This window comes from Bacillus rossius, chromosome 17 (assembly GCF_032445375.1).
Source record: "Bacillus rossius redtenbacheri isolate Brsri chromosome 17, Brsri_v3, whole genome shotgun sequence".
NCBI lineage: Eukaryota > Metazoa > Arthropoda > Insecta > Phasmatodea > Bacillidae > Bacillus > Bacillus rossius.
The window spans coordinates 26,674,027-26,686,860 of record NC_086344.1 but is presented as its reverse complement, the minus strand read 5'-3'; the positions used below and the strand labels follow the sequence as shown (position 1 = coordinate 26,686,860).

Below are 12,834 nucleotides of genomic sequence, written 5' to 3'. Positions count from 1 at the left end.
GGAAAGTTTTCTAAACATATGTGTGGACATTGTGTATTTGCCAGGGAAAGTCAGGGAATATACTTGAAACTCAGGATGCGTCATTTGAATTCCCCAGTCATAATAATTTAAGGCAGACATGTCATGCTCCAGTCTGCCATTCACCAGTGGCTATACAGAATGAAGGGGGGGATAACCCTCCCCCCAACAAAATCCTAAAATAAATATATAAAAGTTTATGATGCCCACCTACAAAAGTAAAGAATTTGCAAGTGGTCCTTTACTACCACCACCCCCTAATTAAACCCAAAAAGAAATTCTGCTTACATTCCTGGCTATCACTCAAACTATAAAAGCATATTTTTTTTTCCGATTGTGTTTTAGTGCATTGTCATACACACTATAAAATGGCAACTGCAAAATTCCGTTTTCAACTATTAGTACAGCTGTCAGAAAATTGAAAATAGGTAAACAGTTTACTAGAAATTTGTAATTTAATTTTGACCATGGAAAGTCATGAAAATTTCAGGGAAATTTGATATCATTTTGTGTGGAGACCCTTTTCTACCTGGGCCCATCTTAAATCAGTTGTAATCTGGTTTTTTAAGATAGGGGAGTTAGTTGTGGCTTCAATTTGCCGACCTCCGTAGTGTAGTTGGATGCACACCGGCTTAAGGTGTGAGGTGCGAAGGACTCTGGGTTTCAGACCCGGTTAAGGGATGGACGTAAACTTGGATGCAGATGTTTCATTGATAATAATATGATAAACAGATTCGAATAAGGAGAAATTGACCTATGGCCATTGGCACAAGCTTTAAGCCACATAGCACAAAAGAAAAATGGCTTCAATCGCTGCCATGGTTGGCCGATTCCCACTGAGATCATGATGCAGCTACCCTTTCGGCATGGACGAAACCCTGTGTGATTATGCATCTAGGCTTCGGCCTGAGATGCACTAACAGTCTTATCTCGCCCAGATCTCTCCCGTCCCAGTAGGCCTACATTTAGAATAAGTCAATACTAAGGGGGAAAAAAATGTGTGCATAGAGGCCACGTGCGGCAGAAGTGAAACTTCTTCCTTATTATATTCAGGGTGTCCACAGTTTGTACTTTCGTACTAGATCTAGTACTTTCATAAGTTTTTATAGTGGTCTAGTATATTTACGGTCAGATCTAGTACTTTTTTTCTTTAATATAATAATATTACAGTACCTACCTAACTCCAATATGTTTTATTATTAAGCGTAATTATTTTTAAAAACTATGGAATGTATGTGTGTGTGTGGTGAGATATTTAAGCTAGAGCGTTGCAATGTCATGATAACTTCCTAAATTGTTAAGATCATAACAAATTATAATTTAGTACATTTTTTTTCAAATCTAGTACTTTTTTCTCGCCTAAATTGGTACAAAATATTAATTCCTTGTGGACACCCTGATTATATTATTAGGTATCGGAAACAATATTCTCTTTGGCTGAGGTGGCAGATAAAAAAAAACCATTTGTAATCATGTGAGCACTAAATTATGCTATTATTGCCCAAGTATGCGAGTGTGAAAGTATGCAAGATTGCAAGTGTGAAGTAATCAAGTATGCAAGTCTTAAATTGTAAAGTATGAAAGTGTGCAAGAATGCACATGTACAAGTATGAAAGTATGAAAGTATGAAAGTGTTATAGAGTATGAAAGTGTGCATTTTTACTATTATTTTTGTTTATGTGTATATGATTGTACTTAAATGTGTATTTATAATGTTTAATATTCTTCACGAGTCCTATACTACTTGTACAATATAATTGTATATTTTTGTAGTCGACTTGGACAATAAAACTACTATACTATACTATACTATGTATGTGAGAGTGCAAGTATGCAAGTATGTGAAAGTTAAAGTATGCGAGTGTGCAAGTTTGCTGCATCATGTCTACCTCTCCCCTGCCGTCTCTTCCTCTATTGGACCGAAGTTCACAAAGCCAAAGGGAAACTTTATGCCTAGTATTAACTGTGTAATGAATTTTATCAAGATGAACAGTACTTGTCGAAAATCAAGTTCGAAAACGGGGTTTAGTATTTTTTTTTTAAGTATATTTCACTGTTATCGGAGCTGTTTCATTACACAGTTTAAAATTTCGCTCTGCAAATGGAATTATTCGATAGTTGACGAAGCTGCTCCGGTAGCGAATGCTAGCGGCAGGTGCGGAAATTATGTGAGATTCTCGTCCGGAAATTGTAGTTGAAAACACAATTTGCATATATTTATCGTGCTTTGCATTATTTTAAGGATTCTACTTTAAATTTATTTATTTTTTTTTTTTTGAGTTTTGTAATACATATGTGTATTTGCAACATGAGAACGCATGAATTTGCTCGTTACCGAGGTTAGATGTTAAGCATCACTTGCGAGTATTAGAAGACTCATTCAGTTTATTTTCTTCTGTGAAACTTCTCAACAGTGGTAGGGTAAGTCAAGGCAATGACTCATCAGAGCGTAACGAACAGTACAGCGTTCAGAACTGGAGCACTCAGTGACAAAGAGAAGATGGGAGAATATTGAGTGCCGCACTCTTCACACTCAGACAAGCATCATTACGCTGGAAACAAAATGAGTTTTCGCTTTAAAATTATAACTATTAACAATTATGATTGTCAATATTTATATAGTAATTTCCAGTAGTGTTAGCAAGTTTATATATTATTGTTTAGTTTTTACATCCAAATTAAATATTTAATTTTTTTCATAATTCAAGTACATAGTTTATTAAAGTTAAAGTTTCACTTTTAAAGTGCTTGGAGAATATACACTCTAATTTTTTTCTTTGAGAGTCTTAATTTTGAATTTTTTTATAAGCAGGAGGAAACACAAAGAAAAAACTACGTTTAGATAATACATATTTCGAACATTCATATTAATGTGCAATTTTCCATTACTGAAACAAACATGCCACTAAAATTTAATTATAATGAAACACATACAAATAATAGCAGAAGGGTGATGGTATGGACCATATGACTCCACCATTTGCCTACTTGCCCTTTGGATTTGTTTTGTGTAATGAGGGAACACATAATGATGTGGTATGGATGTGAACACATTAAATCATACTGTATTTTGTTTTTGAATATGTATTGTCCACAATTATTAACTTTGCAGCTTTTATTACGCTCTACATTCTTTAACCAAGTTTTTTTTTAACAACTCTTTCTGTTTTTATTTATATGTATAGCTTACATTCTAACATTACATTTGCTGTTGATAATAACTACAAAATCATAATTTTAAATTATTTTATTTGTAATTGTGTTCGCAAAACATGTTTTCTGTTTATAAGAATACGGATGAGAAATTTGTTGTTACTGTTGTGAAACTCTAGATTAAGCATTTGAGTAGGTGAAACGTATGAACATTGGGTTCAGAATGTATTTGGTTGACAATGCAAAATTGACAATGCCTGGGTGTGAAAAAAAACTTGTCTGTGTTGAGTAATTGTTTTTTTTTTTTTTTTTGACGTGACAACGTCTAATAAATCGATGAACGCCGGCTGCACGCACGAAAAAGTGTCCCGTTACGTACATTGTCCCATTACGCTGTGTCCCGTTACGCTCATTGTACGCTTGCGTCGCATCTGTCTCTCTTCCAGTCGATTGGAACAACCATCGATTTGACTTTTTCGAGGCACATTAAACTTGAAACACTCTCATTCGTTTCCTACTTTTCCTATCATCGTCCTATTCTTAACACAATAACACAGATTGGAAGAAGTTAAATAGCAAACATGTATAAAAGTTATAGTTAAAATAATCTCTTCGTTAAAGCAATAAACATATTTGAATTAATGAGTGCAAATTAAAGTAAATTTATCAATTAAATGGTAGATTTCATTTCACTCCTTCTTTGTATCCATACAAGATAGCGATAATTCAATAAAAATGATTCAATTTTATTAATAAAAGTATGCAATCATTTCATCAATGTTTTGTTATGACGTTGTCACGTTAAACTATCGTCCATAAACCGACTTTACAGACAACCATTTTTTTTTTTTTTTTTGCCACGCCGTGGTGGGCGTGACAGTCGCGGCCAGATCCCACACTCTGGGGGTTTCTCTATTGGCAGGCACGTCGACAATCGCAGTGGAGGGGAACAATGCAGACATGGACGCGATATCTGTAGTCTCGTCGATAGCGGCTCCTCACGCGTACCAACGTAAGTCGAGCCTTTGCAGCCTCTCCCTGGCGGCGTGTTTGGAAACACTCTCCCCGGGGGAACGCGTCACTCTCCGTCCGTGAATGAAGCCTCGTCTGGTTCGCCGATGGCGGGTTTCCGCTCTCAGCAGAATGCCTAGCCTAGTCTGATATTGAAAGAACATTACTAAGAAATATACCCCAAGTATTCAACAGAACTTTACCAGCAAAGACACACATGAACACATTTATAAAAACTTTAAAATTTTGAGAAACCATAATATAGTTCTCTTTATGCACACATTTTTTTGTATACAAAGTTTAAAATAATTTTCTCTTATTAAAAAAAAAAGTTTCGTTTGATGGGTCGATGCTAACTTCTGTTCCATTAGGGACCAGAGTTAAAGATTCAGAATTGTAAACCCAGCATTTTAACTATAAAAAATTAAGCACCATGTTTTTTCTTCTTCTTTTTTTTTTTTTTAAGTTTGACGACCATCTTCAATAATAAGGGACATTGTATTGCGTTAAAGACGACTTGGAATATAAGACGACCTAGAGTATAGGACATCCGGAAATATATAACGCAACCAGAATTTTAAGATGACAAAAGTTGTAAGGTGGCTTTAAAAATGTACCACAACTTTGAATATCAATGTGTTACGTGACTTCGAATAAAAGAGCATATCAAACACAACTAAAATATAAATACATCTGAAGTTAGTCCACTAATGTACATTATGCAATAATATTGGTCTGAAGATTTTTCACAGCATATCATATCATACATCAGTGAATATAATATTCTGTTTGTTTTACAATGGCCTTTTAATAATAAGTTATGTGTTATTGTAAAAACTAACTCTCCATGACCTTAAGGAAATGTGTTTTGCTGTTACGTACATAAATAAAGAAGGCATTATTACTAAAAATTATGTTCATCTACTATGAATAAACTTAAAAACCAATCCTGAGTCCATTGTAAGAAGAGATAACTTTAAAAGTATCAGAATTGTGATCATAGTAGTCTTTACTAAAGAGTTAGGAAAAACTATCCCTAAGAAATGTTTATTTATGTTAAATACACCTTAGTAGTATAGCAAGCTACATTTTTATATTGTTTTAGGCACCAAAGATTACACAAACTATTTAAAGTTTCTGTTCAAAATTCATGCGTAAGGTGATGTAACATTTGACTGGTTTTGTTTGGTATATAAATACGTGAACAAATTTTAATTCCAGTGTAAAAGGAGAAAATGTTAGTAGTATTGAAATTATAACCTGGGGAACTCTGATAGTAAGGCTAGTCTATTATCTTACACAAACACTCGAGTGAAGTTGTCAGAAAGTGCTTGCGAAAACAAACTCAAACTACATTCCCGTACATTAGACCGAAGACTAAATATGCATGTACACGGTGCAAATTTGTGTGTCATGGAAAATGGCAGTTGGTTTTGTTTTTGAGGTTATAAAATCTAGTGTAACATTTTGATTTTATGTCATAAATTCAAGTTTAATTACTACTTTACATTTTAAAAATTTAAACAGAAATATGTGTCTCTGTTAGTGTAATATTAGTAAATTAACCCAAATGGTAATGTTTATATCAGCTGAAGTTGATGGTTCTTTTGGCAAATCATTAAGCCTATGTTGGCCTCATACGCATCTTTTAGTCTGTGTGTCAGACTACTGACGGACAGTTGACACATACGTCCGGAGATGATTTCTGAACACGCCACTAGGAGAGGTTCCTACACTCACCAGTACAATCCACAAGTGTGTAGCATCTGTGTAAATAACAGTTTTGGTGTGTAGTTCTTGTTGCTGTATTTTACGATGTCTGAAAATCTGGAGTAGATGTAGTAAATAGGGTTCAGCGCGAGTACCCAAAAAATATTTGATGTTTGTGAATAATTTGATATTCAATATTAATAGATTCTACATTTCAAATTGATTTTTTTTTCCTTCAAATTATTTGTTACTAACTGATAGGCCTACACTATGTCAGACAGATTTTTTTAATTTAAAAAAAACATATATGTTAAGATGATTTATTGAGAAATTTAGATTTGTATTGTTGCATTGCAACATTATTCACACATTGTTTTATATTCAACATATAATCAATGCCAGTGATTTAGAATTATCAATGATAATCTATTTTATGTACTTAAACAGGTCAATAAAACAGCTTTCAAACTTAAATTTTACTGGTTTTAAGAAAATGCATTGCAATTTTTTTTAATTTTTTTTTTTACACATCTTTGTAAAGGTTCCGTGTATATTATTTTATTTTACTGTAATTTGAATCAATTTTTCAATTTTTCTTGGACTCCTATGAAGTGTGAAAAAAAATTTCACTGTATGCTGAAATTTGGAAAAAATATTAGGTGTTTGTGAATACTGTGATATTTGATTCTTAGAGACAAGATTTTACGGTTTTATTTTTAGGCAAATTTCATTTTTTATCAGTGTTATTGTTTTTATTTATTCTGTTTATTCATAAACATAGCATATTGTAGAACACATGACACACAAATGTTTTATGATACTTATTTCACACAACAGAGTCATTTTGACTGATAGATGATGCACTCGGAACAATAAAATTGATCTGCAAGAATATTTTAGAAAAATGTACCCAACGTCATAATGTAAAAGTGAGTAACAGTAAGATCATAAAAGAGTAAATAAATTTTTATAATCTACTCAGTATGTACGTACTTACATTTTTGTAAACACTTCATGCCGAATAAACTACGTTCATTTAATTTGATATATTAATATTAAATTTTCGTTATTTGAGTTAAGTCTTGATTAAAAATGCTGATTAATTTCATGATGATAGTTGCATTTCAGTGCTTCATGGTGTTCTGACATGCTTTTCGGCGTTATTTTGGTTTTATTGCATTTCACCATATAATCTTGCCCCCTATCAATTAAAAATTTGATTAAAATAAAAAAAAAGAGCATTCGCAGAAGCCTAGTAGTAAACATGTGTATTTACAACATGTGAGGCAACGATCGCTGACGTGTCACGCTCATGTGGCGAGGGTCGTGGGTTCGACCTCCGACGTCCCCGACGTGACTCATAGTTTTGTGAGCGCCGAGTCGGGATTCAGGTGGTTCTGATGTGTGTGTGTGTGTGTGTGTGGGGGGGGGGGGGGGGGAGGTTCGTTAGCGTGAGTCTTGATTAGGTTAGTCGGGCGCCACCGTGTCGAGGGGGCACGGACTCAGCGGAGACTCTATACTCTCGAGGCATGATGTCGCCCCCTTGTGGGGACGTGACTCGTTTCCCTTCCTTGAATACCGGAACCTGGCCCGCTCTCAGCATCGGGCACGCTACAATAACTTCTCATGTGGGCTCTTACGGCGTTTTTCGTCAGTGCGGCGGCGCAGAACTGAAAGTACCGTTAGGCAAACCCAAGTCGTTCAGCTGATGTGCATCTTGTTACATTCCATGCGGCCCGGCTAACACATAGAAATGTAACAATACAAACAATGTTCTTTAAGAATTTATGATTACGATGGTCGATTCAGATAATTTTTAGTTACATCAAAATATGTTTTAAATTGGAAATGAAAGAGTTTATTGCATTACTTTTTGTTTATTTCGTTTCAAACCAAAGAAACGATAGTTTTTTCAGTTACATGACAACACAATTCAGACAAATTTAGTTCTAAAGCTTTGTTACTTGCACAGTTTTTGTTCTACAAATTTTTTCGAAGTCCTTGAATTTTGATAGGATGAGGTCCAAATACATACCATACCAGACATTTTTCTGTTGATGGTCGTTGAGTCTTGTCGCTCACAAAAAAATAGAATTTATTACTGTCCCTTGGTTAGCGATGTAACTCAAGGTACGGTCGCGCACTGACCGAAGTCGCGCGGAGTTGGGCCGTTGCCGACGCCTAGGGCCTAAATTTCTAGTTACATTATTCCGAAAAAATCTTTAGGTTAAAATTTACGGCCTGGTCCCAGCCCCTAGGCGTGAAATTTTCCCTTAGTGCAACTCCATAATATTGTGCGAGTTGCCGACGACGCGACCGGACTGGACGACAATCGAGCGACAACTGTGTTGGTAGACGAGATTACCTCCCTTGTATAGGTGAAGACAAGGGAAGCAACCCCGTGGGCCAACCGACCAATCACAGTACAGCATTCATCAACATGCCCAAATAAGGAATTTCGGCCGAGCGCATCACACCACGCCAGGACTCGCCCTGATTGGTTGGCTAGTGGTAGCCTCCAGAGAACCTTCCAGACTGTCGCGAAAGCTATGCGTCCACGTGACGCGTAAATCCCCAACAACGCATTTACAACGAGGAAAATAACTTGCTGGCGCCAGTATGTCGCGCCTGTCCGCTCTTCCTTCTGGGCTTTCCAGACTGTTCTCGAATTATTCCACTATAATCTCAATAGAATTCAAAATTTACCCAACTAATTTAAATATAATATTCAAATTTTAGCAATTGAAGTTGAAATTCACATTCAAAATTTTAGTTTAAAAATTATGTCCTGTAAAATTATATTCTCCATTGCCTTAAATAAAACAATTAATGAAATCATATATCAAAATTAGTTATGAGCTGGAGTTCACCCACAAATTAATAATTAAATATCTCGGGAAAATAAGTATTTTAAGACTTTACATGAAATTTAAAAAGAGTAATTAATAACAATTTTTAACATATCTGAACTTTTCTCTATATCAACAAAAAAAATATCCTTCACTTCAAACTTATTCTTAATATTCTTATGACCCATTTTGCAATGCTACAATCTATTGAAAACAGGATATTTCCCTTTAAAACTATAATCCAATTAATTCATGTTTAAAAAACGCTTTAACAATTTACGTAAAAAAAAGTTAATAAAATGTAAGAATGCCTTCGGTAGTCCGGGTCCATCGCTGTTAAGTGGCAACTTAAAATATAATAAAGTCTGATTACTCATGAGACCTGAAAGGACATGAACACTTTATCGTTTAAGAAAAACCTTGCAATATTTATTACTGTGTATAGCACTGGCTCAACCGCGCCCTTTTGTGAAAGCGCGCTCACACGCACACATAGGATGTCGCCGGCGGGGAGTCCAAATGCCAGGAGGATAGCGGTGAGGAGGGGTGGTGGCATATCGGGCTCTGCGGGACGACGTCAGTTCAGAGCCCACTATAACCTTGGACGTCCCGTTGCTGTAATGCTGGTTTTATAAACTAGCAAGGAACGCAGCAATGCAACAGCGCAACACGCAACCAACGCAAGAGAATCACAGTCGTTTATGATGCGCGCGAGTTGCGGTACGTCACCAATCCTATAACTTAAAATATTTAAACTATAGAAAACATATTTCTAACCTCATGCTTCTATTAATAATTCATATTTATTGTGAAAACAAAAGAAATGATAAATAATTTGTTTTCAAACGGTTATTTTCTACACTATTTAAAAGTTTAAAAAAGTGTAAACATAAAGAACATTATGGGCTTCTGTGCACGAAACGCCTGCGACTTTAAAAGTTTCAGAACACTTCTCTTAAAACATGGCTGTCGAAAACGCAAGCCAAAACACAAGAAAGTTGAAAATTGAACAATACTTGCTTTGGGTTATTGCATTCTGCGTAGTTTATAACGTGTCCGATACACCTGCAATATACTTGGGCAATAATGTTATTGCACAATTTTATTCGAATCGACCCTACGTACACACAGAACAATCATATTTAGTCAGTAAAATTCGCGAACCATTTGCATCAGAATTTCCGGGAGCCACATGTCTGATCAAGATTTAGCATCAGCTATAGTGTACAAGACTGCTCCGAACAGTAGACTAAATACATTGCGCAATATACCCTAAACACGATACAATTAACAACTATTTCGCAATAAAATTTAAGCTCGCTCAAACTTTTGTTCAATCACTGTGCAATCTTCAAAAACACAGTCAATAATGTTGTGCAGTTATTAACGATTGTGCAATATTATTGATCTTGTATTGGAGGGGGGGGGGGGGGGGGGTTGTGCCTAAACCAGTACTCTAAAATATGATTACTGAACATTGTGCATCTTGGATTTCTTGCGTAGTGTCTAAGCTCGGCTTAAGCGTCTGTGCATAACCGTAATAAAAAATAATGATGGGTTAGTTTCACTTTTTAATTCTTTCATTTCTAACTAGAAACAAAATCAAAGTTTAAAATTTTGATTCCATTTCTAAAATCACATTATTAATTAATTTGAACATAAGACCATCACACCTTACCCTAAAAATAAGTTGAACTAAAAATTAGATAAAAATATAAAATAAGTTAGACATATAGAATTAACTAAGATCAAGAAATAAATCTGAATTAAATACATAATAAAATTACCTTAATAAGATGACATTGTATATTATAAGACTAACATATAAGATATAAGTAAGATGTAGATTGTTAAACAACTACAAATGTAATAAAAACTCAAATTCAAGACAATATTAAGTACAAGAATACATTTAACACATGTTGACATTAAATACCAGATGATTTACCATACAAGATGAGATAAAATACAATATGACCTACGATACCACATGAGTACATGACATAGCATATATCAAGACTCAGACAATCATAATATAATATGACATGAATAGAGACGAACCTTAGTGAAAGACAACTTAAAAGTTACTAACCAAAATTTATATTTTAAATTTTCTATGATTTTTGTTTTAAAATATTGTGTACTTTTTAGCATACAATCTAAGTAAGGGAAAATGACAAAACATACTTTTCTGAAGTTTCCATACAACTTATTAATTGTTTGTTAATGTTGCATTACTGAAGTGTGTATTCATAAAGTTGTGTATGTTAATTGTCTTCAAATAAATGTATAGTTACAGTATTGGAAATCAGTGAGCTCATAAACACAGGTTCAAAAATTTGAAAAAAAAATGTTGGCATCGACCCATTGATCACGGATGGCTTATTTGGTTTGAGAGTTTGTTTATTTTAGCTAGTGTTGCTCAGTGGCAAAAGCTTTATCTAAGTATTTACCTGAAATATCTCACATTTGGTGTACCCAACAGGAACGTACAATTTCAACAGGGCCAGTTTGTTTTGTTTCTCCAAAAACTAAAAATTGCAACGTACAAATCGAGAGTCAATTCGGAGTGTGTTACACATTTTAGTGGCCACATGCTTAGTTTCGTGTTTTATTTTTAATCCTCCAACCCATGACACTAATTATTTTTTTATCAAACAGTTAATTATACGAGTATTAGAATGAAATACAATTAAAAACACGGGCACAGTACTTCCCGTGGTTCTATTCATGCAGATGATAAAGTGTGGTGTGAAAAACACAACAGCAATGAAATTTTGGTTTTAGTGTTGTTAAAAAATAGGCGGACAATGGTAATTAAAATATTGAAAACTTTATTATTAGATTAATAATAATGTTTTTTTTTACAGTGGTAGGAAAAGCAATATGCAATACTTTAAGTTATTTGGTGACGGTGGTATAGTAAAAAATTAGGAATACCCCTATCTAATTTTCAAATACATCAAATTTTTAGTATTTAGAAGATTTTATATTTGAGGCAAAAGATTTGAGGAAGCAAAATTAAGAAATACAAAAAACTAGAACCTGTGTAGTCGATGAGAACTACATTATCTATCCCTACAAAAGCTATCAAAGGATTTGTTGTATATTCCATCAGCTACAATAATCAGGGAACATTTTTGACAAAAAAAATTGTTTGTTTTCTAAAAATGTAAACACATTATTTCATGCATTATTTTCTTCCCGACTATTGAGATCTTGATTAGAGCCACTATTTTAAGATTCAAATCGTGATTCGGATTGGAGCAAAAGTGGGTTCGACCCTTCACTAGAAATTATTATTGGAAGCTTGTGTGGCTTAGTGGCAGGTGTAGTTTTTTTTTTTTTTTTATGAAGAGGCTGTGTTTTGCCAAGAGCACGCGAAGAAAATAAATACAAAATTCAGCATTCCAGGCATTAGACATAACAGTGACTGCTGAAGGCAGTGTGTTACACATACAGCACCAACCAAGGATAGGAAAACATAGGCGGCAAGGCGTATCAAGCTCAAAGTGAAAGATATTGCACTTTCTTGTGATTCAACCTTTTCAATTATGGCCATACAATATTAAACAATAACAAAAGGAAAAATTAAAAATATAAAAAAAAATTTCAACCATAGTTTGTAATGATAGATGACATGTAACAGTAAGAGTTTCAAGTTGCATGTGCTAACCCCATAGGAAATCCTACAGGTTTTAGTGTATGACCTTTCACAGATAACACAGTGTCTCTATTTCGTAATTAGTGTTTAAATATCATCATCCAACCTCTTAATAGATCTTCAGATCTGTTTGTTTGTTTGTTTGTTTGTTTTTCCGCCCACCCCCTTGCCACGCGCTTGCTTGGCAGTTAATTCAAAGTAAAGTGTGGTCTGGTGTTTGTAAATACTTGGTAAACATGTTTGGGCTTCCACTGTCCCACTCCCAGGGTTCGCTGGTCTCGACTCGTGAGCAGCATTATAATAATAATAATAATAATTTACACCTGCAATTGGGCATCCGCCCGGTGGCAAGGAGTTCCCACCCCCCAACCACCCTCACTCCTCCCCCCTCTGAAGCCTCCTTCGCATGTCCTTCCCTCCTCCCAGATC

General features: G+C 34.7%; 1 protein-coding gene across 7 annotated transcripts in view; it reads left to right on the top strand.

The window, feature by feature from the left end:
- Positions 1-12,834, top strand: part of LOC134540822 (kazrin) — a 352,698-nt gene that overhangs the window by 258,167 nt on the left and 81,697 nt on the right. For 6 of the 7 annotated variants that reach the window (XM_063383782.1, XM_063383780.1, XM_063383783.1 and 3 more), the window contains one exon: positions 4,094-4,183. The exons of the other annotated variant lie outside the window; for it this stretch is intronic. In XM_063383782.1, coding sequence (XP_063239852.1) covers positions 4,094-4,183 — 90 coding nt within the window. The remainder of the gene's footprint in view (positions 1-4,093; positions 4,184-12,834) is intronic. 7 annotated transcript variants of the gene reach the window in all.